This window comes from Catharus ustulatus, chromosome 11 (assembly GCF_009819885.2).
Source record: "Catharus ustulatus isolate bCatUst1 chromosome 11, bCatUst1.pri.v2, whole genome shotgun sequence".
NCBI lineage: Eukaryota > Metazoa > Chordata > Aves > Passeriformes > Turdidae > Catharus > Catharus ustulatus.
In genome coordinates this window covers 12,198,385-12,225,935 of record NC_046231.1, presented here as the reverse complement: position 1 = coordinate 12,225,935, position 27,551 = coordinate 12,198,385, and the positions used below count along the sequence as shown (strand labels likewise).

The window sequence follows — 27,551 nt, the reverse complement described above, 5'->3', positions numbered from 1 at the left end:
ATAGGCACCTCAAGTTGTGAACTGATTTAGTACTTGGAAACCTCCAGTTGCCCTTAGTTGTAGCATTTATCCAAGTACAGCACCAAGTAGCAATTTAGCTTCTCAGCTAACATTGAGTAGTTTGGACAGTTCTAAGTAAATTGTTTTTGTTGAGCTGATTGTTTTAAAATTAAGCCTCCAAGCACTGAAAGAATCAGCAATGCCAAAGGAGACTCAGAGCCTGTCCTCAAAGTTATGACAAGTCAGGCACTTGGCAGTTTTCACAATGACCTATATTTTAATATGGGCTATTGGATTATTTCTAAAGAGGCTTCTTAGCCATAAAAGAATTATGCTCATTGGCTGGGCTGTGGCAAAAATACAATTGAATTAAGGATTGAAATAATTTAGGATCCAGCTGGACAAGTTGTCCCTGCGGCTGAGCAGTAACAGATGTATTAAGCATTGGAAATTGCACAGAAAAAACGGTATAATTGATCTAAGGTAACCTCACTACTTTATATTAAATAAATCAATGCTGATAAGCTGAAAGGTTAGAAGCAAGAAGCTGAATTGAAGGAAGGTGGACTTGGAAAAAGCAACTCTAAGTAAAACAAGTCAACTTTTATGTCCTAAATGTGGTAGGGACTATGGACACTTGATTTCTCTAAGTACAGTGGCTATGAATTTCCAAATCAGCAGAGCCCTGGGGAGTGTTGGGGATGTGAAGGAGGCGTTACTATTTCTGTGTGAAAAACAGAAAATGATAATTAGCCACCTCTGTGTTAAGTTGTGCATCTACAGTGATTCATGGCTGAAAAGCACAGGTGACCCACAGGGCTCACTCACATGTACCTGCACCTATCTCTGCTGTTCAGCTCAAGGATTCAGAGGGAAGGCTGCATCACAACAACCCCATTACACCGAGCAGCTGAGGTTTTTGGAGTGCAGTGTGCATGTGCATGTGTGTTAAAAGAACCAGGCAAGCCCAAAATGTTGGCCAGTAATGTAGGAGACAGTAAGTTCCTTCTGGAGACACCCAGTGCCTGAACATCAGCAAATGCAGAGCTACTGGAGGAGGAGGCTGTAAAATGAAGAACAACATACTTTTCTAGTTAAAAGTGTTTTTTGAAAAGACAGAGGAAAACTTTACAAGGTGAGAGCAACTTCAAATAAACTTGTGTATGTATTTAATGTAGCTGGAAATACTGCAGGGTAATAGAAGACAGGATTTCCCTGTTGTTACTCAACTCCTGATTCAATTTCTCCATTTCCAGACTAAGTACAAATAGTTTCATTAGAAATTAACCTTGTTTTGCAAAGAATGAAAAGATATATTTTAAAATATTTGAATTATTGCTTTAGGTGCAGGTCTAGCAAAATGAACTCAAACTTGTACGAGTGCTGTGCTTTGGGTGCACACATTAAATGGGACATGCAAGGAAGGGGCGGCAGAGGCAGCTGGAGCCAGGTGCGCTCCCTGTGTGCCCCTGGGGAGGGGTCGGGTGTGTTGGATGTTGGTTGTTGGCTTGTTTGTTGGGGATGTGTTGGCTGTTGGTTTGTTTGTTGGGGGTATGTTGGTTTGTTTGTCGAGGGTGTGTTGGTTGTTGGTTTGTTTGTGGGCTGCTCGAACCCGAACAGCCGCAGGCGGTGCCTGTGTCAGTGCTGGTGTCGGTGTCGGAGTTGGTGTCTGTGTGTCTGTGTCGATGTTGGTGTCGGTGCCGGTGTCGGTGCCAGTGTCGGTGTTGGTGTCGGTGTCAGTGCTGGTGTCGGTGCTGGTGTCAGTGTCGGTGCCAGTGTCGGTGTCAGTGCTGGTGTTGGTGTTGGTGTCGGTGCCGGTGTCGGTGTCAGTGCTGGTGTCGCAGTTGGTGTTGGTGTTGGTGTCAGTGTTGGTGCCGGTGCCGGTGTCGGTGCCGGTGTCGGTGTCGGTGCTGGTGTCGGTGTCAGTGTTGGTGTTGGTGTCAGTGCCAGTGTTGGTGTCAGTGCCAGTGTTGGTGTCGGTGTCTGTGTTGGTGTCGGTGTCTGTGTTGGTGTCAGTGTTGGTGTTGGTGTCTGTGTCGGCGCCGGTGTTGGTGCTGGTGTTGCAGTTGGTGTCGGTGTCGGTGTTGGTGTCAGTGTTGGTGTCGGTGTCGGTGTCAGTGTCGGTGCCGGTGTTGGTGTCGATGTTGGTGTCGGTGTTGGTGTCGGTGTCAGTGCCGGCGTTGGTGTTGGTGTCTATGTCTGTGTCGGTGTCAGTGTTGGTGTCGGTATCGGTGTCAGTGTCGGTGCCGGTGTTGGTGTTGGTGCTGGTGTTGCAGTTGGTGTCGGTGTTGGTGTCTGTGTGTCTGTGTCGGTGTTGGTGTCGGTGTCAGTGCTGGTGTCGGTGCTGGTGTCAGTGTCGGTGCCAGTGTCGGTGTCAGTGCCGGTGTCGGTGTCAGTGTCTGTGTCGGTGTCGGTGTCTGTGTGTCTGTGTCGGTGCCGGTGCCGGTGTCGGTGTTGGTGTTGGTGTCAGTGCCGGTGTCGGCGTCAGTGTCTGTGTCAGTGTCGGTGTCTGTGTCGGCGTCAGTGTCTGTGTCGGCGTCAGTGTCTGTGTCGGTGTTGGTGTCTGTGTGTCTGTGTCGGTGCCGGTGCCGATGTCGGTGTCGGTGCCGGTGCCGGTGTCGGTGTCGGTGCCGGTGTCGGTGTCGGTGTTGGTGCTGGTGTCGGTGTGAGTGTCAGTGTCGGTGTTGGTGTTGGTGCTGGTGTCGGTGTCGGTGCCGGTGCCGGTGTCGGTGCCGGTGCCGGTGTCGGTGTCGGTGCCGGTGTCGGTGTTGGTGCTGGTGTCGGTGTGAGTGTCAGTGTCGGTGTTGGTGTTGGTGCTGGTGTCGGTGTCGGTGTCGGTGCCGGTGTCGGTGCTGGTGTCAGTATCGTTGTCGGTGTTGGTGCTGGTGTCGGTGTCGGTGTCGGTGCTGGTGTCGGTGTCGGTTCCGGCGCCGGTATCGGTGTCGGTGTCGGTGTCGGTGTCGGTGTCGGTGTCGGTGTCAGTATCGGTGTCGGTGTCTGTGTCGGTGTCGGTGTCGGTGCCGGTGTCGGTGCCGGTGCCGGCTCCGGAGGCCGTGCCCGGCCGTGGGGATGCAGCGGGAGCCGCTCCCGGCGATGTGCGGCACAGCCGGAGCCCTTTGGGCTGCCCTGAAGCTCCATCTGCTGGAGGAGCCTCCCGAGCCTCCCGAACCAGGGCAGCGGCCGCGGCTCGGGCTCCGATCCTCCCGCGGGGGAGCCGGGCTGCGCTCCCATGGGCTTTCCTTCCAAAAAACACCGCCGAACTCCGAAGGACCCGACAGCAGCATTCCAACAGAAACTAAAGATTTCTGCTTTGGGAATGAGGAAGATCCAAACTTCCTCAAGAGTGCAGCAAATATACCGATTTGAAGCGTGTACTTTATGTGTGAATAGCATGTGACCTGTGAGCAGCGATGCTAAAGGTCAGTTCTGCATGCAAAGTCAAACAGAGTTTAGCAAATGTTAAAATAATGTTTTAGCTAAGATTTTACTGTGGCACAAATGAATAGAAGAATTGATACTAGAACGTGGCTCTGCCTGTGACATTCCTCTGACAGCCACCCTTTTTCACACCAGATATCTTCTGTCTCTGCCACTTCCAGGAACTGAAACTTTTGTGACCTAATAATTCTCTGCAGATCTGCTGAACCTAATAAAAAATTTTGTCTTGTTATGTCTTGTCCTCAGCAGGGAGGAATCTCTGACACAAAATAAAGTAGAATGAAAATTCTGATTTTGGAGCTAGACATAGATTAGAACAATTAGTTGTTTCTTACTTAATTTCAAATAAATGAGATGAGATATAACCAGCAGGTAAACATGCAGTCATCCTTCCTTGCTGTGATTACTTAGTTTTTCAAGCTGCTCTTAATCAAAGTTTTTTTTGCATCTCAGCAAACATAACCATAGAAATGTCTAAACATAAAATTATGTAATTAAAAATATGATGTTACTTTGGCGCCAGCTAAACCTTAAGTTTTTGTTTATGTACTGAAATAATAGTGATACCAGAAGATTAACTACCATGAGAAATTCTTTGTGAGATGTTATATTCTAAAGGAAAAATGGAACATTCATATGTACCCTCAACATAGAAAAATATCTCTGGCTTTCTGAAGATTTTCATGCTGCAATCTCTTGATGTCTGAGTGTATAATTCCTTGTGGTCAAGGTCCAAAATTATCACAGAACAGTAAGTTGTACATGCTGACTCCTAATTCTCCAAAGAAGGTTTTAGATTGATGGCAGGCTGTTAAATATTAGTTTGGGCAAGGATCAGCCTTGAGCCTCCACACACACTGCAGAAGGAAGTCAATGGGCCTGTTTCATTCCTGGCTTCTGCATCTCTTAGCAGTTTGTGGAATTTCTGAGGGAGGCAATGAGGAACTCAGTTCCTCTTTCTGAGATCTCACAGCAGCTCATTGCCTGAGCCCAGCTCCATCAGGGGTGCTGAGTCCTTCCAGTGAGGGCTCTGAGCTAGGGAGCACAGCAAGACTCAGAACTCTCAGAACTTTCTGAGGAAGTTTTGCTACATGGCTTGGTGTTGTGGGGGTTTTTTTTTGGGTTTTTTTTTTTTGTTTTTGTTTTTTTTTTAAATATCAGAGAGTTAAAAAAAAAAAAGAAAAAAGAAGATAGGGGTAGGTACTGCTTGGTTAGGACCCTGTGAGCTGGCAGCTAAGGGCTGGCTGGTTTATTTAGGCTGGAAGAAGGAACAGGTGAGTGTATTTGCTGGATTCTGATCTCCAGTCAGCCTTTTCAATAAATTAAAAAGTAGGGAGGAAATCATGGCAGAGTTAGAGGATGGGAGGATGAGTTGTTTGAGAGTGAGAAGGTCCCTCCTACATCTTTTTTCTGCATCAGGGCTGTGCTGTAGGAGACCCCAGGTCAAAATTGGAAGGCAAACTCTACATTGAGGGAATATTGTTTACCTAGTTTTGCCAGTATATGCTGATTTAGCAAGACTAGAAGAGAAAAAATAAGATGGAACCAAATGAAGTTGGTATGGTCAATAACTTCATGAGGAGAGGGCCACTGAAAGCAAAACTATCTGTGTTTTGCAACATCTAGGTCAGTGGCTAGGTTGTCTGCTTTTATTTTTTGGTACAGAATTGCTGCAGTTGCCGTCAACATCCCCCTTTCCTACGGCTTCACCCCCACAGCTCTTGATCTGTCTGTAAGGAGGCACAAGCAGGGTTTAATGCAGTGACAGCACTTTAGTATTCTCTTTCTCAATCAATTAATAATTAACATTGACCACCCATGACTCTATTATTTATCTTATACTTTTCCCTGTTTTCTCTTATCCTCGTTCTTTCTTTCCTCTTCTGCATTGGTCTCAGCAAAACTTTGTTCCAGACCCTAGAGGGAGAAGGAGAAAATGGGTCAGAGCTGCAGAGGCAGCAGCAGGGCACAGTCTTCTTACTGGAACAAGTCTGAGACCAGGAACAGAGAAGTGCTGGAAGCTTTGTGCTGTGCTTCTGGTACAATAGCACAGCTCTGATGGCACACTAATTCAGTTTTTTACTTTTAGGAACCACTAAGGCAGCACTGATGCTTCCTTAACTGTGCTAGTTCATTATCATACAATGTAATTTTCTGATTCTGGTATACAGTTTGTAGGACTTATTTTCTGGGTTCTGTTTCTTGGCAGATCTAGCTGACAAGGCAGCTTCCAAAAATGTACATGAAAAGGCCAGGTTTCTGTGCTGAATAAATGATGATTTGTATTTTGGTGGAGTTTGGACCCTGTTGTTATAAAATGCCCAAAAGAAAGGCCAGTCCAAAACATAAAGAATTAAAGTTAAAAAAAAAAAATCAGATAAGAATATGTAATAAGCTCACATCAAAATCCCAAACTTTTGGAAGGAATTTGGATGTAAATTTGATCTTAGAAGCTCTGGAGGATTTATAATCATAAGAATACCAAATAAAACTCTGGCAGAAGCCTTGCCATGTCATTGCTGACATTAACACTAGGCTGCTTACTGGGATTGATAGACGCTTTCTTCTTTCTTGTTTAATAATCTATTTCCTCTTGGAGGAAAACCGTGGTAGTAAAACTCAGCAAAGCCAACAATGTGTCTCCTAAACAAATTAATTTCCTTCTTCAAACATTGTTTCATTCAAGAGCAATACATTCAAAATTCCTTTTAGTGATGGGTTCTTAATTGGTTCCTTTTGCAGGAATGTAGCAGTCATTCTTTGAATCTTCCTTGAAGTTTGCTGAATTTGTTAAAATTGGCTTTGTTATCTTTATTGAGCTGCAGTAAGGGAATGATCTTGATAACATAATTAATGTATGGGGGTTTTTTTAGAGTTTCTTAGGAGGAACCCACACATTTTTTTTGTAATGGTGAGCAATATGTATAAAAAATCACCTTTAACTTTTCCCTAGAGGGATGCAGTTGAGTTTCAGGGATGTGTAATGATACCTAGAACAAACAAATGAGGGATGCCTCTTCCTGTAATGAGGAGATCTCATTTCATCTGCTTCTGAGAAAGCCTCATATTGCTAATGGTCAGACATTGAGTGAAACAATTTTGCAACTAACGTTACCATGATTTTAGCATTAATATTGCTGAAAGAGCATAAATACTTCCTGGAAGGCTGTGGTTTAGGTTAGTGATTTGTATTTCCTCTTTTTTGGGGGGGAGGGAGGGGTTGGTGAGGGATCTTTAAAAATATTTTGATTCATTCAAAGAGTAGGGGAAACAATATGTGATTGCAGCTACGTGGCAAGGCTGGTAAGTAAGGCTCGAGCTGTGGAAGAGTCTGTGGTGTAACCCAGGGCTGACTGTGTCCCATTAAAGTCATTCACTAGGTTTCTCTTGTGCTGAGTGGGTTCAGAGATCAGCAGCCCTGGCTTTTGAACCATTTATGAACTAATGAGAGCCCCAAGATGAGTGTGGTGATGAGCACTGACCAGTTACAGTAGAAGCCTGTGAGCAAGAGGAGGTCACAGTACCATGGCAGGGCTCCCTCACCAGCCCTGAGCAGTGACAGAGTTGGACAGAAGTTCCCATTGCTGGAAAGAGCCAACACACAGAGAGCTGCCCTGTGAGCAGCCCCAACCCTCAGCAGCACAAACCAGCCCAGAGTGGGACTGTGCCACAGGAATGAGATGAGCTGTGTGGAGCATCCGTGGGGCTGTCAGCACAGAAAGTGCTCGGGGTTCTCTGCCCTGGGTGCAAACCCTTCCATTGCCCCCAGTGCTGGAAATTCCCTGCCTTGCTCCTGGGAGCCAACAAGTCTGTGTTGTGCTGCTCTGCTGTGCCTCTGGCTGCAGTGCCTAATTACCAGGATGGAAGCTGTTCTTCCACCAGGACTGTGAAGGAAGCCTGGCTTCACATCAGTCTTTGCCCTAAGAAAGCAGTGGAGGAAGAGAAGTTTGTGTTTTCTTACCAGTCCTGTGCTTAGGTCCTCCAGAGATCTTATTTTCACAATTAAAATGGATTAAATAGGGATTTTCTTCTATTCTATCACACCATCTTTGTGCTCAGGGCTGTGTTTTCTGAAGAAACAGACTAAAAATGTATTTTACTGAAACCTGGTGCTCTGAGCTGTAGGTAGATTTTGGAACATGGTACATTAGGCACAGAGGCACCTTTGCTCTTTAAACAAAATGAGCTTCTGTCTCCAAATGCTTCCACACAGCATTTATCTAGAGATCAAGGTAAATTTTTACCTATCTCAGATACTTCCTCTGAAGTAACTGCTTCTGAAAAAATAAAGAAGAACTCTTCATTTTTTAAAATCATTCCTCACTGTCTGAAAGTGGATGGCACCAGTGGGTTACAGGCACCTGTGTAATGACAAACTTCTAGCCCAAAGTAAATTTTTTCTTTTGATGGTCTATTGCACCAGTAAAGATTCCAGGTATGAAGTTCTTTTAACTGAAGACTCCACATCTGTGTGCATTTTATTCCTTAGATTTTGGGTGACCTGATTGCAAATCACCCTTTTTTAAGAGAGAAGAGATGCTAACCTTATAATCCTGTCTTTTTAATAGTTCAGGTTGCATCTGAAACAATTGCCAAGGTGGTTGCTTTACTGCTGTTCTTAATTAGGAAGTGTCACTAAAATAAATTGGGTTCAGTTTTGCAGCATCAGTATCATTTATTATGGAGAGCGTGGTAGGCTGAAATGTAGGCAGAGGGCTACCAACATCATTAAGTTATTTTGTGTTTTCTCAGGTAGGAGATGGTGGGATACACTGCTGGGTAGGCCTGGTTCAGAATCAGACTAGCACTTGCATATATTTTTCATCTAAGAATAGTGTGGGAATTTGCAATATTTTAGAGAAAGGGGTGAAATACTTAATATTTATTGCACTGATAGAACAAATTACTTCCAGAGAAACATCCAGTGTTTAGGAATGATTCAGTCTTGATGAATTACCCTGCCATATACAGTGATACAGCCAAAGGAAACTTCCAGCTGGCTTCATTTTGTGTGACCAGTGTGATATATTCCCAAGAGACTGAAGCCCTTTCTAAGGAGAGAGTTCTTTGTCCTGGTTGCATCAGCAATCCTTTCTCAGTACATTGTGCCATCCTTTTTTGTGGGGTGTGTTTTGTCACCGTGCTGTATGGGAGATGTGTGCGTAATAAATCCAGTAGAAATAAACAGTGTTTTCCCCCTTGTGAATATGTGATCTATGATTTATTTATCCACCCAGACTTGGACTAATAGCATGTCAAATGCTGCCTGTTTGTCTTCCTGTTGACATATTTCTATCAGCAGTGTCTTCTGTATTATGGATAGGAAAACTATTAGCAGATTTATAAAACAATGGTTTAACGAGACCAGTGCTTTGATGTAAGTAGATGGACTCCACTAGGGAAGATAATAAGAGATTAGGTGGAGGGGAGGGGTTTTTTGTCTGCTGTGAAATTGTTCAGATTAGGCTGCAAGAAGAATAAATGGAGACTGACTGACTCCACCAGAAGGTCAGACACTGACCTGTCTGCTGGGCTGATGTACCCTGTAACTGCACAGAGAACTGAGACCTCTTTCTCTTGCACCTTGGCATGCCCTGAGTCATGGTGGAAAGAACAGGTTTGGTATCACAGAAGTGTCTAGTGACTGCAAGCAAGTCAGAGCTAGCTGTAGGTAAGAGGTACAACTATTTTGATAGGGAGAAATATGCTACAAGAGTCTAAATGCATCATATTGCAATAACTATAAAATCTGTGTCATCTGTGCTATTCATTGTCTGATGCTGAGTTCAACTTCTTCCATCTGAAAAAAAAATTAGTGGGAGTGTTAAAGCAAAGAATGTCTAATTTGACTACAGGGTTTGGAGTACCATGAGCATCCATAGATAATTCAGAAATCAGAACTCTTGTGTTTCTATGTCTGCTACACCAGTGCTCTCCTGTGAAACCTTTGGCAGGGTAGTGGCTTTCTTTTTGCTTTGTGTATTTATAAACTGTTAAATATCTAAGAAAGGTAGAAACTGTTCTTAGGTGCTTTATACAACACTTCAATGGCTCTTTCTTCTTCTTAAGCTGCAAAGTCCATTTTAATTAAATGAATAATAATGCAGAGTATTGTCAAAGGTGCCTCCTAGTACTCGTTGCCCAAAGGGCTGGTTCTCTTTGGTCCACTAAGGATCTTTTCTACTAAAGAGGAGTTTGCACTGTATAAAGCACAGACTTTTGCCTTAAATTTGGTAATATTAAAGGCAGAAAGAATGGCTCCTGCATGTGTTTATTTCAAAGGTTGTTTTAGGTTTAGTGCAGCTTTGAGTTAATAATAGTTCAAACATGAACTGAAACCATATAGGTGGCAATGACACTGTTTCTCTGCCCACTGTGTATACTGACAATATACTTTTCTGCTTACAAGAGATGGGCTGTTAAGGATGTGATTAAATAACATTATGGAATTTGGCTTTCATTCGAAAGGCCAGTGGACAAAATGTAAACATTTTAAATGGTTTCTGCTTTGAATGGCTGCTGCAGCTCATGGCTGGTTATCTCCTGTTTCAAAGACTTCCTGCATTGAGGAAAACAGCTTTTCTAAAAGCTGCTGGCAGTTCTGGTATGACTCCTTCTAGTCTCCTACACTTTTTCCTGTTCATTTCTTTTTTACGTTTTAAGAAAACACTTGGAATTTTCCTGCAATCTTTGATATCAGGAGATAGGAGCAGAAACACAGACTTGTGTATCTAATTGTGCACTTGGCCTTATCTTTGTCTGCAAGGCTGATGTTTACATTTGAAAAGGAAATTATTCTTTTTGAACAATTATAGCCTCTAAGCTTTCATCATGTCTCTCTAATCTGTAGAAGCTTTGCTTATAGTGCAGTCAGATGCTTAGTGAAATTTTAGGAAGATAATGTCCTTAACAAAAGGGAAATAAAGGTTTTTTTTAAATAAGAAATCTACTTTTAACAATAATTTGAGTTGATCAAGATGTTATTGATAAACTGGTCTTTAAAATTCCATAAGGATGAAAGTAAGATACTGCAGTAGGCAGGAATGAGCAGCTGTAGGAAAAGAGCAAGGGGCAGCAGTTCATCAGATTGCAGCTAGCTCTACAGTGGGCATTGCTGTGCTGTTTTAAAAAAGCCAAGCTTTGCACTGTGTATGAACAGGAGCTTTGACTAGAAACTACAGAAAGTCTTCTTGTCTACTGAGGAATGGTGGCTCTGGAGCTGAAGCTGAGAGCTTCTCTCTGGAGAACTAAAATGAAAATAATCAGTAGTCTAGAAAGTGCAACCTGTGATGAAAAAAGCAAAGATTTTGCTTTTTGACTTAAGAAAGGCAGGCTGGGGGAGGCAGGAGTGAAACAGGCATAATGATAAGGTCAGAATATAGTTTTGTGAAGTTATAAATACTTGCCCAGCAGAGAAACAGAAATTAATCAATTCTCCTTGAGCAAGGTGAACACAACACTTCAGCTGCAAAAGTATTCAGGCTAGACTAGAAGAAAAACTTTTCTAACAGCAGAAATTATTGAGCAATGGATCAGATGGGCAAGGCTGTGCAGTGCTCCTTTGTGGAGGCCTTTAATGGCAGGTTTAATCCAGTGAATTTTCACTCCTTCAAATGAATGCTCTTACCCATGCCCAGTATAGAACAAAGCAACGTGCAGCTGTAGCTTTAGAAATGAGTCTTGCTTTCAACATAACATTTTCTTTCTTTTTAACATATAATTTTCAATCTTGAAAGGAAGATTTTCAACTGACTATTTCCTGGAATAAAACTTGTAATAAAAGTTAACAGATGAAAAAAGTTAACATTTATTTATTATCAACAAGATAAAGCATTTAATAACATGAAAACCAAGAATAATCATGATGTGAAAATATAGAAGGGGCATATATTGACTTCCAACATGTTGCAGCAGGAAATAGCTTAAAAAATAGTGCTTAGCAAAGGTAATGAAGTATTTTCTATAATAACATTGTCATATGTCTCTGAAGTTAAGCTGTAGTTGTTATGTTGTAGAATATCACAAACTAAGAGGATGGCATAATAAAAAAAAATTAATCAGTTGTGGTATTGTGTTCCTTGATGAAGTTCTCAGCATCCTTACAATAACTAGCCATGGAAATATTTCCTGTTTTCTGATTATTAGTATTGTTTTCTGCTTCTAGTAAATACAAAGCATCTGCTTGATACCTACAGGATTAAGCATACACTGAAGTGCTTAGCAGAAGTTGGGTCCTTAAATGACCCTCCTATATTTCCTTTGTCATGGCACTAAACCTGCTGTGCTTCTTGAACTTTATCTGAGTAAGTGCTGCATACTGTATTTATATCAGACACATTTTATTGTTTGCATTTTGGCTTTATGAAATGTCAGAATTAATCTTATACTAATGAAATGTTCAAATTTCATCTCAGCTATGAACCTAGCTGCTAATCCTATAAGATGTTTACTCTCTGCCTCTCTGGCTATGTATAGTAACAGAGAGTCTGCCAACCTAAGCACTGCTGACAAACGTCTCCCTACTGCTAGTCAGTCTAATAAATGTTATTTCATTGAGTAAAGATTTAAAATTAATTAATTCAATGTCATTAAAATCCCTTGCAACCTTTGACAAGTTTGCTCTTACTGCAGGCCAGCAAAAGTAGTTATCTGAATACTGCATGTGCCCCTGAACCCCACCAGACTTGGTAATTTTTATGTTTTAATCTTAAAATTTAAGTTTAATCCTTGTGGAATATAACTTTTAATGGTAGTAGCTATGTTTTAGGTGAAAATGTGGAGGGAGAAAGGGGAGAGAAAGGTAGGTTGTTTCAAAAGATGCAAAACAGAAGGGAAAAAGGTAAACCAAAGGGCACTGACCAGAGTCCAGTCTTCCAGCAAATCATACAGAGTGTAGCTACCAACCTCCCAAGCCTTTCTTTAGAATTTCTCCAGTGGCATTCCCAAAGTGGGAGCTGTGTAATTCTCAGCATGGACTCTCAGGCTGCATTCCTTGTTGAAGGCTGTGGTCAGAGTTCACAGCACTGTCCGGTGTGGGTGTGTTTGTGTAGGTAGGGACATTTTTACATTTGGTTTCTGAGCTTCAGGCCCTGACTTTCCACATCTACAGGCCCTGAGTATCTCTTGGCACCTATGCAAACAGCACCAGGAGCTGCTATGCAGAATGGTGGATTTATGTGCACTGGCATGGTGCCTGAGGCATTACCCAGAAGTAGGGCCCTGGTGGGTTGAGCACCACAGAAGAAAGGTCTCAACAAATGTATCTCAGACTTCTGATACCCAGGGAATCCTTTGTTTAGATGGGAATTCCAAGGGAGATGGCAGGTGAGGCCAAGCAGCCCTTACCCTGTGCAGCTCTTCTGTGAATGGTCAATAGAACTGTCACACAACACAGCCCTTGGCTGCACTCCTGGGGCTCTTAGTCCTGCTGGGGTCTTGAGAAGGGATGAATGGGCAGAGCACACAGCTGTTGTGCAGAATTTCCCCTGTAGATCATTTAGGAATCACGGAAATTTTCCTCCTCTGTATCCCCATGCCATGCAGCAAGCTGATGAGAAGAGGATGTGACACACCCAGGAATATTGTGGAGTATGATTTGGCACCTCACTTCTGGTGCAGATGAGCACAAGAGCTCAGGAGCAGCAGGCACTGATGGTTTGGTGCCTCTTATTGGTGCTGCCCAGCTACTGAGTGTGAGGAGAGCCATTTTCAGATACTTTCCCTCAAAGTGTTACTGCTCCTCATAGCTCTGATGGACAGTAACCAGCCAGGAGTTGGGTGATTTTGGCAGTTTAGTACCAGATCTTACAGAGGTATAACCTGACATGAAACCTGAATGTGTTATCTCTGTTTCCACTTATTTAGGCAGTAACACTGATGCAGCACAGGAAGTACAAATAGTTCTAATTTTCTTGGGTTGAAAGATCTTTGTCACAGAAATCAACCTCTGGGGTGGCCAGTGGAGACTCTTAATTCACCTTCATTAAACTTAAAGCATTTGTGTTTTCATTGTTCCAGGGTGAACAAAAAAGGTTCATTTTTCTAGGTGACCCAGCATTGCCTTTCATGTGCTCAGAAACAGGAGCCTAGATTTATAAAATGTAAATGAGATTTATTCATAGTGTGTATAGTTATCAAACCTCATGAATAACAGCATCCCATAAGCCTGTACTCTTGTGAATAAGTTGTGTTTCCCTCTTGTAACAGACTTGTCCTTGTCTCATTCTCACCTGTGTTGATTGCTGGTGTTTCTGCATACTTTAGTGTCTTATTTTTGTATCCATGAAGGATTTATCATCAAATCCATGTCAAAGCAAGACAGAGAAGTCCTGATTAAATAAATGGTGTTTTCTAGGGTGACATGAGGCCAATTACACCTTTCTGCTATGCAGGAATCACAGTGACCCTAAAGCAGCCCATAGACTTACGAACTTGGACCTCAGGAAGTCTAAGGCAGAAAGGTGTCATCCCTCAAAGTCTTATTGAGAGCCATTCTCTGTTCAGTATTTTTAACCTTCTCCTTCTGTTTAGCTCCTGCTCTGCCACTTAATGTAATGCCTGTTTATTGCAGCCTGCTTTTAGTTTGGTCCTTTTAAAAGCTCCCTGAGGCACAATGATGCCTAGAAATTAATGTATTCCCTTCCCGCACATCCAGCAGATGTGTGTATATTGAGTTACTGTCTCTAGTGTTTAGCTAATTTCTCTTCAGAGCATGGTTGAATCACTGCTACATACCAAACTCATCTGTGGCCTTTCCTCTAACTACAGGGATACAGATTTATACACATAATATTTTTAGCTTTAACTGCAAAGGGCTCGTGTGACTTGCAGATTTTTATAAAATCTCTAAACATGCTGTGCTGTTGGACAGCACAGCTCCTGGTGCTGAACGTGGCTGGATTCAGCAGCAGTGTGTGTAAGGCACCCTTTGCCTCCAGAGACCTTGAAGTGCTTTCCTTTGTCATCTTTGCCCACCCATCTTTTTCTTACTGGTTGGAACAGAAATCATCTTTGAAGAGATTACTGCTGGTTAAAAAGATGAGACTTTGGTTAATATGCTAGGTAAAAACATCCTTGCTAAGAATTAGCATGTATTCCAGTATTCCTGTTCTCTAATTGGGAAAAAATACTCTCCTAATGTTCACAATACTCAAAGCCATGATTATTACATCTCAACTGTGGTTGAGGTCACTCGTTTTACATGTAAATGGTGATGCCTTATTTTCCCTCAAAAAATGGAGGTCTCTCTCCACAGATTTGCAGACCTTTGTATCATAATCCCTCTTGTCGAGGCAGTCACCAGAATTAACTCTTTGGAAGAGCATTGGTCCTGTCCTATTCTCATAAAGCAAAGTGCCATCACATGAAGAACTTAAAATGCCCACTTCAGGCTGCACTGAGTTAACCAAGGTAAGACACCTTCAGCATGATTTCCTGGAAACTCCCTGCCAGCCCCTTGTGTAGACAAAGTACCCTTCCCACTGTACTAAAAATAAAAAGACTCAGTTGTTCAAGTAAAGTCTTTCAAAAAATATAGATTTATTTTAAGCACATGAAACATCAGGAGAGGCACAATTATAAACAGAGAAAGCAAAACATGGCAATGAGCTTGTGGCCAGACTCCAAGCAATAACTTAGAGGCAGAGGTTACCATTTCACATATTAAAACCTGCTGAAAGTTGGTTATTATTGGTACTAGACAGTCTAGGCTTTGCTCATCTCAGTCTTAATTTGAACATACCTTCTCATTTATTCCCTTTCAAGTTTTTATTGAGAAGTATTTGCCTAAATAGTTATATATTTTAAATACTGCATAAAGTGCATTCAGACGAAGGATGGAAAAGGTAAAGGACCAATTTCCAGTGCACTAGAGAGGACCGAGGCAAAACATATTCAAATCATTGACTAGAAAGAGCTTGGTTATGAACCAAACCCCAAGAACACTGAGTAATGGCACAGTAATGCAAACTTGGTTTCTAGGAGACAGTTTTAGAGTAGATACTAAGTACTAGAACTATGGTTTGACAGCATATTTGCCTTTCAAGCCTTGCAGAGCAAGGTCACATTCCTCTGTTGACAATTGCGAGAATAAAAAATACACTGAAGTTTGAAATGCTCCTCCCAATGTGATCCTGAACAGTTGTTACTGTAAACAACATGGTATTTATTTTGAAACAGTCCATTAATTCTTAGGTCTTACTGTCTGCATTTTCCTCTACACTGTAAGCTGCTATCTTGGAATTCCAATCAGTTTTTTGCTGTTAGAAGTGCAGCCATTTCCATCCATCACCAGCCTTTAGGCCTAAAGTGGTTTCTGTTAACATCAGTGAACCAGCATGTCTTGTTCAGAAGCTTAGGCTTTCTGGTTCATAAGAAGTTAAGGGCAATCTAAGGACTGCCAAAAAACATAATCTTCAACTCTCAGCTTCCTGTAACTCATGACACTCCTGTGTCTCAGAAGCTTGACAACAGCTAAATGATATTGCAAATTAAAACACTCTAGCATAATTTTTTTCCCTTAAGTCATGTTGGGGTGTAGAGGAATTGAGCAGCACCAAAACTCCACTAGTTTTCAGACAAGTGGTCTCCTCAGTCTCCATTCTGAGAGGTCACTGCAGTGCTGGAGCCTCGCACCCCTCTTAGCACACCTGCTACTTTTGTGGAAGCATGGACTTGGAAGACACTGAACAACTAACCTTCCCAGCACTGTGATACTGACATTAAGATTTGAACAGTGGTTTTTCCCCTCACAATCAAAAAGGAATAACTCCTCCTGATATGAAAGTTTAAAAAAAAGAAAGCTTTTAAAAAATTGTAACTTCCATTTCTACTTTACATCAGTTGTGCTTATGAAGAGCTGGGGAAAAAATCCAGTAGAATTCACAGCTGAATTATTTAACTCTTTTCAGTCATCCTTTTTGTCAGAGGTGCTTGAGTTATCTTCCTCATTGCCTTCAGGACAGACTTTATTTCTTGCAAGTGGTGCTGTTTCTGAGACCAGGGCTGTGCTCCTAACTGGGCTGTGGTTGCCCTTGTGTGGCTCAGTGTCATGCTCCTCAAACATACCCAACTGGTGTCTCTGTAGATCTAGGTATGTAGTAAACAACGTGGCATATTCTGGATGCTTGAGTGCAAAGTCCTTGAACTCCTCTGAAAAACATTAAAAATCACAGATGCTACAGTGCAGCAACAGAATCAAACAAAATTTCAGTGCTTGCTTCTTTCACTGAAGCTGATCTCCAGTTAGTCTCCTCTAAACAAACCCAGGAGTATGACAAGGTATGAGGACCATCAGGGAATTTGAGGGAATTACAAAAGGAAATCCCCTGTCAATAGGACTATCAGAGTATTCTTTCTAACAAAAGGATGTAACTTACCATAGGAGAGCTTCCCGGTTTCATCTGCATCTATTTCTTTAAAGAGCACAGAAACATCAAGCTCAGGCAGCCCCAGTGCTGACTGAACGACAGAAGCAAACTCATCTTCTGTTATAGTGCCATCCTCATCCATGTCAAAGAGCTGCAAGAGACAGAAGGTGTAGAAATCCTTTGGCATCACTTTGCCTATGAACCCCCTGCGCACATCAGCCACTCATGGTGGCCTTCCAGCATTCAGGAGCTCTGTGGACAATGCCTGGGACTTGAAGAGCCTGGAACAAGACTAAGCAGACACTTTGCACAGCAATGTCCATGCTGTAACTGGGAATAGAATGTTCTGCCAAAACAAACAAACCTCACAGCGTTGGTTCACTGATAAAAATAATACAAAACTCATAAAACACAAACAAAGATGTACGGTTTTTGTCACCATAAGCTATGCTAAGAGTCTACTGAATTCAGCAAGTCTATAGTGGAGCACCTTAGGTTTTAGTCTCCATTTTCATTAGGTTATGGCACATGTGCTATCAGATTAAACTTGCTATCATAGTTTATGCTCTGACATATCTAAATTTTAGTGTATGTGACTGATCACTCACTATGGAATTAATTGTAATTAACAAGGAATTTTGGTGCCTGGAATGCAGGCAGTTGATCAGTGATGATCCCATCCTTCCCAGTGCAGTGACAGTAACCATCTGCTATGAGTCACCCCTGGAGAAATACAAGGGATGGATGGATGGTTGTAATTCTTAAATACTTGCTACAGGCAAACTTTGCCATTGTGAAGGAAAAGACATTTAGTGGCACAGAAAACAAGTAGCAAAGGGAACTCATAGTTCCATTTTAGACTGAAATAGGTTTTTACCAGCTGAACCAGTTGTTTTATGCTGAAACTGGAAATTAAAGTGGATTACTGATTTTATAATCAGCACACTTTTTAAGATACTGAAGAGTATCTTAAAGAGTCTAGGAAACAACACAATGGAACAGCAATACTAGCTGCTAGGCTTGCTTCTTCACAGGAATCTGTACTGATGAAACATCCCTAAAAATGGACAAATCACCTTGAAAAGCTGTAGTGCTTATCTGAAAAGAAGCCAGTGGATATAATGGATTGCCACAAAACCTCTGGTACTTCCCAACTATGCATCAGTACTAGGGGGCACCCAGTTCACAATGAACAAGAGCAGTATCTCAGTATGTTTTTCAATAGAGTTCATAGAGATTAATGGGTAGAACAACTGATCTGTGTCAAAGAACTACTGAAAAAAGAGCCAAGGATTCACAACTTGGGCATCCCTGGTCACGTATTGCCTGCATGTACCTGAGATGTGAAAGGAGATCCTTGACTGCTTGTACTATCAGGGACAAGCCAGCAGTTCTTAGATGCAGCCCAATTTTGAATGTGCCAGCCCTGAAAAGCCCTTGATTTTTTCCCCCTCCTCTTTGTTAAGAACAATGACTCTAGTGAGGCTTGACCCACAAGAGGATATTACTCCATCTATTGTGACATTGAAGAATCATAGCAGAAAAAAACCTCGGGCAAAAAAACTACAAGTGCTGCTGAATAATTTTTGGAGTTAGCCTGCCAAGTTACATATTCATTAGTGCCTTCAGATGGCTTTTGAAACCCTTCCCTATGATGCCTGCAATTCTTCCCCTCCCTTTCACACTCTAAATGTCAATTGGTTTAAGAGAATTACTCACATTTGCATAACAGATTGAAGCTATAAACTTATGATTTGAAAGCTAACAGACTTACAGTCAGTCTTGATTTGTCAGGTTTGTAGATTTACACTGAATTGAACTTACCTTAAATGCCATCCGAATAGTCTCCTCTGTGTTGGCCGGGTTACAAAGAATAGACAAACCAATTACATACTCTCTGAAGTCAATGGTGCCATCTCCATTCTGTAACCCAAACATGCATGGCAGGAGTTATAGTTAATACTGCAAATCATTTTAAAAGCTCTTCTGTAAATCAAACACAACACATGCACTAAGACAGTTTACAATACCAGAGGTTTTTGTTCTTCCTGGGAAAAATCCTAAGAGCTCACTAAATCTGTAATACTAAGGCTGGAGTAGCAATATACAAACAAAACATAAACAAAAAAAGATTTAAAACAACTTCGTTTTCTTTTAGTACATGGTTCAGGAGGGCTCTAAGAATAACTGGAATCCAGGTGTTTGAGGTCACTGTAGCAGTGCATGCAGCACTGGCACCTGCTGAAGTTCAGAGACCAACACAACAATCCAGAATTAACACACCAAGAGTGAGGCTGTTGCTTTGAGTTTGAACCTTCAGCAATAAAATATATGTCAGTGAAAGGACAACCAAATCTACCTGGTTTATCTTAAGCTTTTATTTGAAGCCTGTGCACTGCCCTAAATGCTATTTGGAGGCCAATGCACTGTCCTACCTTTAAAGCCAGAAAGGCAAGGAATTCATTGGAACAGTCTCTGTAATAATTCCAGGTTTGATCTGTACAAACATTTCAATGTATTAACTACACAGCTACATCAACAAAACATTTGAAGCTTGCTTTGATAGGATTTGTGATTAGTTCTGTGTAAGCTGCATTATATTTGCAGATAGGAAGAGTGGCAGATGACTGATGAAATCCATGCTTATGTCAGTAGCGTTTCTGTCACCACACTGGAAGGTTCTTGAGTATTTTGGGAAACATCTGTCTGGGCAAAAGCCATCTGCAAATCTTAGATGGTGGAACACAGAGCAGGTAATGACAGCATGATAGAGATGACAAGTAGTTCATTGTTTTGAATATTCACAATAAGAGCATTCATCAAAAATGTTTTAAAAGCAAACTGAAGTGTAAAGCAGAGTTCCCTTTGTGGATAGTGTGTTTTGCATTTCAAAAAGAAAAATATTTTCTTAAAAATTGGAATCTCTACATATGAGAAAAGCACAAAACATTTTCAGCCAAGTGAGAGAGGGGTGGTCTGTTGGGTAAATCTGCAGCAAAGAGCCAGAGCAGGATTCCATTTCTGCCTCTCCTACCAACTTCTAATGTCCACTTCAGCACACCAACCTTAACCTTTCTGCTTTTGGTTTTCAGCTGCTGAACAGTGCAATATGCCAGGGAGAATACTAGGGCTGCTCTGTAGAGTGCTTTGAAAACATTGGGTGCTATGAAACAGGGATTTTAGTAATTCAATTTAGATTTTGAGATAGCTCTTGATTAACAAAGTATGTGTAATAATATATTGACATCAGTATTACTAACTTGTCATCATCAAGCTATACATTTCACAGGATTTAAAACTTCTAAGATATAATTTTATTTAGTCTTCAAAACCAATGCAAGGCTCTTTTGCATAGACAACAGCTATCTTCTTTATATCGATGATCTAACCAATATTTTTGATTGCTCTTTTGATTGACTTTGAACATCTTGTACTTCGGAGACCTGTGAATTTCAGGGAAACTTTTGAGCAAAGATACAAATAAGATACAAACTTCCAAGTTACATTCATGTGTGTCTAAGGGCTATAACCTTCGACAGTTTTTAATCATTAGAAAAGGACATTATTGTCCCATACATGTAGTTTTATTTACAAATCTGTATTCTCATTGTGGTAAACAGAATTTGACTTTCAGTATTTTGTCCACATTGTAGTTCTCAGAGATAACAGATCTAACTTTAAAGTCTAACATTACAAACATAAAGTCTTAAAACAACTGCAGCAAGAATGCAAATAATAATTGCTCAAAGTTCCCCAGAACATTATTTTTAAACAGTTTTGCAGACTGTAGTCTTAGCAAAAGATTTTTGGATGTGATTAGAATATTTAAAAAATTTATTTTCAAAGTTAAGAATATATATTACAGTAAAAGAATCGGGAAGTAAACTTTAAAATAATTTAATTAAAAACAACTTCTGAAAGAAGTTAACACAGCTGTGGTTGCAAATGGAAATATGACAAGAAAAAAGACAAAATAAAGGTCATATTACTTTCATTAACTCCAGCCATTCCAGTAGGAAATAAAGCTACTATGCTTGCAAGATCATGTTGTGACTAGTTCTACTGAACTCTAGGATGCTGGCTAACTTCCAAATGCTCTGGCATTCTGGTTAAGGAGAAATGATGGGGTTTGATGCCTGGAGAAAGAAATGGATGTTAAACTGAAAATACAGGAAAACCTTCAGTGCGTGTGTAACACCACAGCAAAAAGCACTTGCAACTGTCTTTCTATGCATGTCTAAGTGTTTGCAGCCTATGTACCCAAGAATATTTTAAGGAAGCAACGTGTGAGCTGAGCTCCAGTTCTCTAAATGGCAAAATAGAACATCAGAATTTGGGTATTTGCAGCTATGCCACACAAAACAATCAAAATATAATGTAACCTTAACAACTCTTGTTTTCTTTAAGTAAGCCAGCTTTCTGCTACTATTTTCCCTACAGCATGCTATGGTAACTGGAGTTTTCTTGTTGCTTTTTTTATGTAACACAGTAAATCTTAGACTTAGGAAAACAATAAAGTTGCACTGTCATAAGAATTCTCCATTTAGATTTGCACAGGGACTGTAAGCCAGATGCAGAATAAAGTTCAGAGTACTATTGCATCAGTACTTTTGAGGAGGTATCACACTTTACCTCCTGCTCATTTTTCTATTACTCAGAGCCCAAATGGCATTGTGTGGCACAATGATAACTGAGTGCTTTTCCACTGAAGAACTGGGAGGAGGCTGAATGCCATTAGGAGGGAATTGGCCTCTTTTCTCTGGACAATATGAATATTTTTCTGTTTGCTATTAATCAAAGTGCAGGAGGAAAAAGTCTGGGCACAAATTTTAAGTTAGTTTCAAGTAAAAGGTTTCTGCAAATATACCAGGGAAGGTATTTCATCAATTTAAAAAATACTATTTGCCGAGTGTAAGTGCAAGATTTAGAAAGCAAAGCTATGGAAGTTTACAGCCCAAACCAAAGCACAGCACCCCATTAACATGCAGATGGCCTGCAGGTACTGTGTGGTATTTCTCAGTGAGTCACTGCTGTGTCTCTGGGGAAGGGAAAGGGCATGAGGACTCTCACATCTGGAGACTGCCTCCAGAGCCAGGCTGCCTATTTAACTCATCTTTTCACGCTCCAGCCAACTCACACACAGCCGAGACAATTTTCCTTTAAAGCAGCAGAGCCTTGCCAAGAAATCTGCCTTGTGCAAGTGTAGTTTTGACCAACAATGTAATCTTTAATTCAAAGAAATATACCTTTGACAGTTCATCTTCCTTTTTTTTTTTACTCCTTTTTCTTATTAGCCAGAACTGCATAACTGGCTTGAGTGGGATGCTGCACTCTGATGAAATTTCACTCAGATAGCCAGAGGTTGACTTTGGCTGGCTGTCTGCTATGTGACTGTGTAATTATTTCAAGTTTCTCTAAATATAAATGAAGTATTTTAAGTTGTTTGCTTCGTAACTATGTTTAGTCTTGAAGGAAAGAGAGAAAAGACTAGTTCATAGAACTGCAGGAAGGAGAAGACCATTGCAAAAGTAGCCTCGTGTAAGCCTCAATTTTGTCCCGGCCACAGCAGTAGCACTGAGGCTTTGCTTCAGCAGCCAAGCATGAAAAAGTAGAAGTAGAAAGGAAATGGAATGATTATGTAAGTTCACTGATCATTACAGTTATTGCTACTCTAATGTTTTTCCCCTTGTTAGAAATAACTGCACAAGACTCTACCGGTGACTGCCTTCAGGCAAACAGCCTTTATTCCAGCTTAGTGACTGCTGACAAACCAGAACAGCAACATCCACACCAAACTTAGGAGCTTTTTATATAATAGTTATACTCAGATACAAGCCGCTTTACATGAAAAAACAACTAAGCTTTGATCTTCCCAATATAGAGGCTATGATTTTCTTAAGACAGAGTTACACAACTGCCCAATCAACAACCTACACAAATCCCTCAGAAAAGCAGACTAGTGCATGCACAAGAGGAATCACTACACTTGAAGCTAAGCCACCTAGCACTAGCTACATCTGCCTTAGAAAGGCTAAAGGCAAAGACTGCAGTCGTAGGGAGAGGGCTGATCCTCCCCATGTGTGCTCCAGACACAGCTGCCTCTTTCCTGCGCCTTCAGGAATACATGGTCAGCTGCAGCCAGTCTTCCATGGTCACTCTGATGCGCCCACTGCCATCTGCATCCAGGGCCCGGAACGCCCTGAACATGCTGTCCAGGCGCACCAGGCAGCTGATGAAGCTGTTGAAATCCATGCTGCCGTCCTCGGCCGCGTACCTGCGCACGATTACGCGGCACAGCTGCTCGTTCAGCTGGAACCCCGCAGCCTTCAGGGCGTGTGGCAGCTGGGCTCTCCCAACAGTGCCCGAGCGAGCAGTGTCATACTGCTTGTACACACACTGCCACTTCTTGATGTTGTTCCACAGGTACTTGAACTCCTCGAAGCCCAGCTTGCCGCTTCCATCGCTATCCATGACGGCGACCATGCTACGGCAGGTGTCCAAGCTGAAGCCATCCGTCTTCAAGTCTTGGTGTCTGGCAACAACTTTGTTCAGGATGTCCCTTAGCTCTGTGGCACTCACTTCCATGTCATCTCCAGCCAGCTGGGCAAACAGGCGACGGAACTGTCTGACCTCATTGCTCTCCTGAGCTTCCACATTTGTAAAATGATTGCGAGGAGGTGGAGGTGGCTCTGGGTTGTACTGAGCTGCTGCTTCACTTATAAGGTTGACGAGACCTCCAACAACTCCTCCAATATTCCCTGCACCTCCACCTCCTGTCAGGAGCCCTCCAAGGCCACGTGCAAGGTTTCCTCCACGACTACTGCCACTTCCTCCGCTCAGCAAAGCTTTAGCAAGGAACATCGTGAAGATGTTTTGAAGGAGTTACTCGGAGATCCAGTGCTCTGCAGCTCTCTGAAGCTGTTTTGTGTCTGACTTGGGCGTGGGCAAAACACAGTTCATCTGCATGCTCAGACTTCACCATGTCTGTGCATGTCTCACTAGTTTCTGTCAGGTGTTGATACGCCTCTGTTTCTTTTCTTCTTTGCATTATGTTTATCTGATTTGAGGAACCATTTAAGAGAAAAAAATAATGAGGTTGAAACCCACAAAGTAGAAGTCTCAGAATGCCTGTGCTCATACCTGAAGCAATTTGAAAACAGTCCTGTTGGATAAGCATGACTGTTCCTCAGTTGTGCTGATCTCCTTAAAGGTGAATGCAGCCTTTTACTTGTTTGTTTTCACAATCCTTTATTCCCTCAAAGTTTTAGTGAATTGAGCATTAGTTCTAGCATAGTTCTAGTCATTGATGTTGTGCCATATGAAGAAAGTGAAAGGAGTATGATTGCCCTTAATTACTCTGGTTGCCACAGCACATTTCTGATGTAGGTCCTGTGCTTCAGGACTCAGACTACATGCCTCAGGAGCCAATGGTCCAAGATGGGCAGGCAGGAACGACAAAAGGATGAGTACCTAGCTCTGCTGGAGCTTCGAGGCATTCAGCAGTTCAGGAAATGCATTTGACTCTTTCCTATTTTAGAGCATGTAAAAACTTTTAATGTGGAAAACTCCTGAAAGAGTTTTAATCAGCATATACCACAGCCTCCCAAGGTACCCTGCTAAGGCCAACTGATCAGGAAGAGTGATGCTGAGTTGGAAAGCTCTTATGGTAAGAGAAAACCTCAGTCCACAGGCACTAGCAGGACAACAGGCTGTGTGCACTGCAGCACATGTGGAGGCCCAGAAGTAAGATTAATTCTATCTCTGCTCTAGTCATTGATGCTTCAGGTACAGAGAGAAATGCAACCATTTTTGTCATCCTCAGGGAGCTGGAGAGATTAGCACTGACTAGGGGTAAAGCTTAAATGATCCTGTTAACACGCAGTCCCCTCTATGGCTGGAGAGAAGCAGGAGGAGTCCCTGTAAAGTCTAACAGCACCCTTCACAAGCACAGCAAGGAACACTCCAGTGCTCCAGTCAACACTCCAGTTAGCTTCACCCTGCCTTAAATTATCTAATTAATTACAACAGCTAACTAAGCTATCAAAATGTACAAAAAATCAAAATCTGCAGTCAGTAAAAGAAAATATTCAGCATTACCAGCATGAAGATTATTGTCTGATACTGGTGCAGCAACTTGGTCCAAGTTCTGCCATCTCACAAGGCAGAAACTAATGAATATTTTTTCCACTGAAACTTAAGAACAAAATTGTAAGAGTCACCTACCTTGCTTACAGAAACTGTTAACCAAGACCCATTTAGTAAGCTGGACATAATGAATTATAGTAAATACCCTTCTGGTAGGTGGTTTCTAACAAAATATTGTCAACAAGTCAGTTAAAATTACTCACCCTGTCAAAAAGCAGAAACAGCTCTCTGAGGACATCTGAAATAGGCAGCTTCAAGTACTCAGCAAACTCCTCAATTCCAATTCTTCCCCCTTTGGAAGCACTTGCAATAGCAGCAAAAGTATCCAACTGCTCTCTGACATGATTCCATTTTAGGCTATGCAAACATGAGGGAGAGGAAATATTTCTATACAGCAGTTCTTGGACAGATGGAATTTCAGTAGGAGTTATTACAGTGTTCAAAGATAAAAACTGCCAGTCAGAGCATGTGTGTAGAGCATTTCTAATGCTGTACTTCAGACCAGTAAATCACTAATTAAGTACATCAGTAATTAAATCAGTAATTAAGGACTGCTCCCCTCTGGTTATTAATATTAAAAGCAGGCCATTCAGTGCTTGGGTATGTCAGATTTCCACAGAATGACTTCCCAAACCCAGAACTGTCAGTCCAGTTACCAGGCTCCTCCAGCAGAAAGCTTTTCATTACCATAAATTCAGGTGCAGCAATATTTTGCTGCATCATGCTCTAGGGTAAGTATTTCCTTGACAGAGGTCTCAGCTCTATCAGCAAGCTCTCTACCCAAACACCAGTCTTGCCAGAGCCTCAGAAGTGTCAGACCTCTGCAGACATACACCACTGCACCTTGGCAAGAATAATTTAGATTGCCATGTAACTCTTCCAAATGGAGTTCCATAAATGGATATATAGCACATAATAGTAAGTCATGATTTATTGGACACATTCAGATTTCACCACAGCCACGCCAGTATGTATGGAGTATGGTTACATGGCTCAGTCCTCAAATTCCACTGCATCCAGACAGAAAAAGGTTGACATCACTAGTGACACATGGCTGCACAGCATAACTAAGAACAGTAAGCTGAAATTTCAGGCTGGAAAGAAAGCTTTTTACTTCCTGCCACAACCTGCCTGTGCCTCATCACTGAAGAAATTTAAATTTGAACCAAGATTACCATTGAGTGCTTAAAATAGGTACTGCTCTGCTTTTCTCACCCTTTGGTGACAACAACCTCTTCTCCTGCAACACTGGCGACAAAAATTACTCAGGATTAGTCCTTACTGGGATTTTCCTCATCTCTCATTTCCTTGTAGCTTATATAAGTTGTGTGCATAAATATGCTATATAATACATGGCCAAGTCTTTTCTCTGGTTATTTAATCTTTGGCAGAAGGCCATCAACACCTGCAGCATTTTTCTAATTAGGCTACCAAGAGATAAAAATTCCCTTACTTGAGTTTCTTGCTGATTTTGGTGAACTCCACCAGCCCAGCTTCCATGGGTAAAGTCAACTGCCCTGCTGAAATCATCAGTCTGCAATCTTCAAAAGTGTGATCAGTGACTGGCACATTCAAAGCACTGAAATAAAATTAAAGAAAAAGCAAAATCGATTTCTTACATGAAAATAACTTCTTGTTGATGGCTTCCCTTCTCTGATATGTGAAACAAACGGTAATTCACTCTTGCACTGCTGCAAGTAGGACAAAGCAATCCCCACCATTTCAAGAAACTGTGAAACCACACTGTGAAACTACCTTATGGCAGCACCATGAAGTATTAAGATTTACAGTCTTGTAAATGCAGACAGTAATGCTGGAGAACAAATCACCACCCACTTATGCCTGCCAAGCAAGAAGAGGCCATTTTATTCCAGTTTTCTATGAATTGAACATACTGTGTTCCAATGCAAGATAACCTCTTTATGCTCCTTGTAAAAACGACCAGGGTAATCTAGTATAGGAGCCTGACACCTCTAAGTGAAAATCTAGAGCCATTCCTATGTTGACTAAACTGTACTTTATGGCTAGGCTGTATCTGGAATTGCTGCACACAAAGGAACAGCTCTCAAAGGTTTTACTCATGATCAGTTACTTACTTTGCCATGGTTTGTCGGACTCTGTTGGCAAAAAGAATTGGATCGTTCTTTTCTTCCTCAGTGGGAACATGAACAGGCAGAAACTGAAAGGGATGAGTTAGCCAATCAATTCAGTAGTTACCACTTCATTAGGAACATGAATAATTTCATATTTTTATTTGAGGGGGAAAACAGGAGAAAAACATCAGCCATGCAATGAAAGGAATGGGCACTAGAGGTCTCAGTCACCTTAGAAATTGCTCTGGTTCTTCTGCCCTCTCCACACAAATGAGATTTACTGCAAAACTACCTCTTAAGGATTGGCAGAAGCTTCTGTAATATGTAAAATCAACCCCCCAAAAAAGGAAAGTATAATAAATACATACTTAGTTAGAAGATTAAACGCTGCACCAGTAAGAATGTGAGTTTGAAATACTGCACACTTCTTTTCAAACATCTTTTTAAAGTGATGTTATATATTGGACTAGTGATGTGAGTTTCAATGTTTTTAAATACACACTGCAGT

General features: G+C 41.6%; 3 protein-coding genes across 3 annotated transcripts in view; all 3 read right to left on the bottom strand.

Moving 5' to 3' along the window:
- Positions 1 to 1,366: 1,366 nt before the first annotated feature.
- On the bottom strand, positions 1,367 to 6,872 carry LOC117001536 (putative per-hexamer repeat protein 5). Its single transcript, XM_033069955.1, has 3 exons — positions 6,730 to 6,872; positions 2,484 to 3,260; positions 1,367 to 2,303 (listed from the first exon to the last, which is right to left on the bottom strand). The coding sequence occupies exons 1-3, from the start codon at positions 6,870 to 6,872 to the stop codon at positions 1,367 to 1,369; spliced, it is 1,857 nt and encodes a 618-aa protein (XP_032925846.1).
- An 8,084-nt stretch (positions 6,873 to 14,956) lies between these two features.
- The window catches only part of LPCAT2 (lysophosphatidylcholine acyltransferase 2), a 30,188-nt gene continuing 17,593 nt past the window's right edge, over positions 14,957 to 27,551 (bottom strand). Inside the window, exons 9-14 of the mRNA XM_033069796.2 lie at positions 27,047 to 27,129; positions 26,404 to 26,529; positions 25,154 to 25,307; positions 18,630 to 18,728; positions 16,815 to 16,956; positions 14,957 to 16,587 (exon numbers count right to left, since the gene is read on the bottom strand). Of these exons, the coding sequence (XP_032925687.1) occupies positions 16,343 to 16,587; positions 16,815 to 16,956; positions 18,630 to 18,728; positions 25,154 to 25,307; positions 26,404 to 26,529; positions 27,047 to 27,129 (849 nt within the window). The 3' untranslated portion in view covers positions 14,957 to 16,342. The remainder of the gene's footprint in view (positions 16,588 to 16,814; positions 16,957 to 18,629; positions 18,729 to 25,153; positions 25,308 to 26,403; positions 26,530 to 27,046; positions 27,130 to 27,551) is intronic.
- Positions 20,752 to 25,139, bottom strand: CAPNS2 (calpain small subunit 2). The gene has a single exon (XM_033069797.1). It carries the CDS (start codon positions 23,664 to 23,666, stop codon positions 22,920 to 22,922), a length of 747 nt encoding a protein of 248 aa, XP_032925688.1. The 5' UTR covers positions 23,667 to 25,139; the 3' UTR covers positions 20,752 to 22,919.

Excerpts from the sequence above, each read along its gene's own strand:
- CAPNS2 (XM_033069797.1), bottom strand. The coding sequence starts at position 23,666 with ATGTTCCTTGCTAAAGCTTTGCTGAGCGGAGGAAGTGGCAGTAGTCGT.
- LOC117001536 (XM_033069955.1), bottom strand. The coding sequence starts at position 6,872 with ATGGTTCAAAAGCCAGGGCTGCTGATCTCTGAACCCACTCAGCACAAG. Across the intron at positions 3,261-6,729 it reads TTACTTACCAGCCTTGCCAC|TTCGGCGGTGTTTTTTGGAA; the intron begins GTAGCTGCAATC and ends GGTCCTTCGGAG. Across the intron at positions 2,304-2,483 it reads ACACTGACACAGACACTGAC|ACACACAGACACCAACACCG; the intron begins GCCGACACCGGC and ends ACACCGACACAG.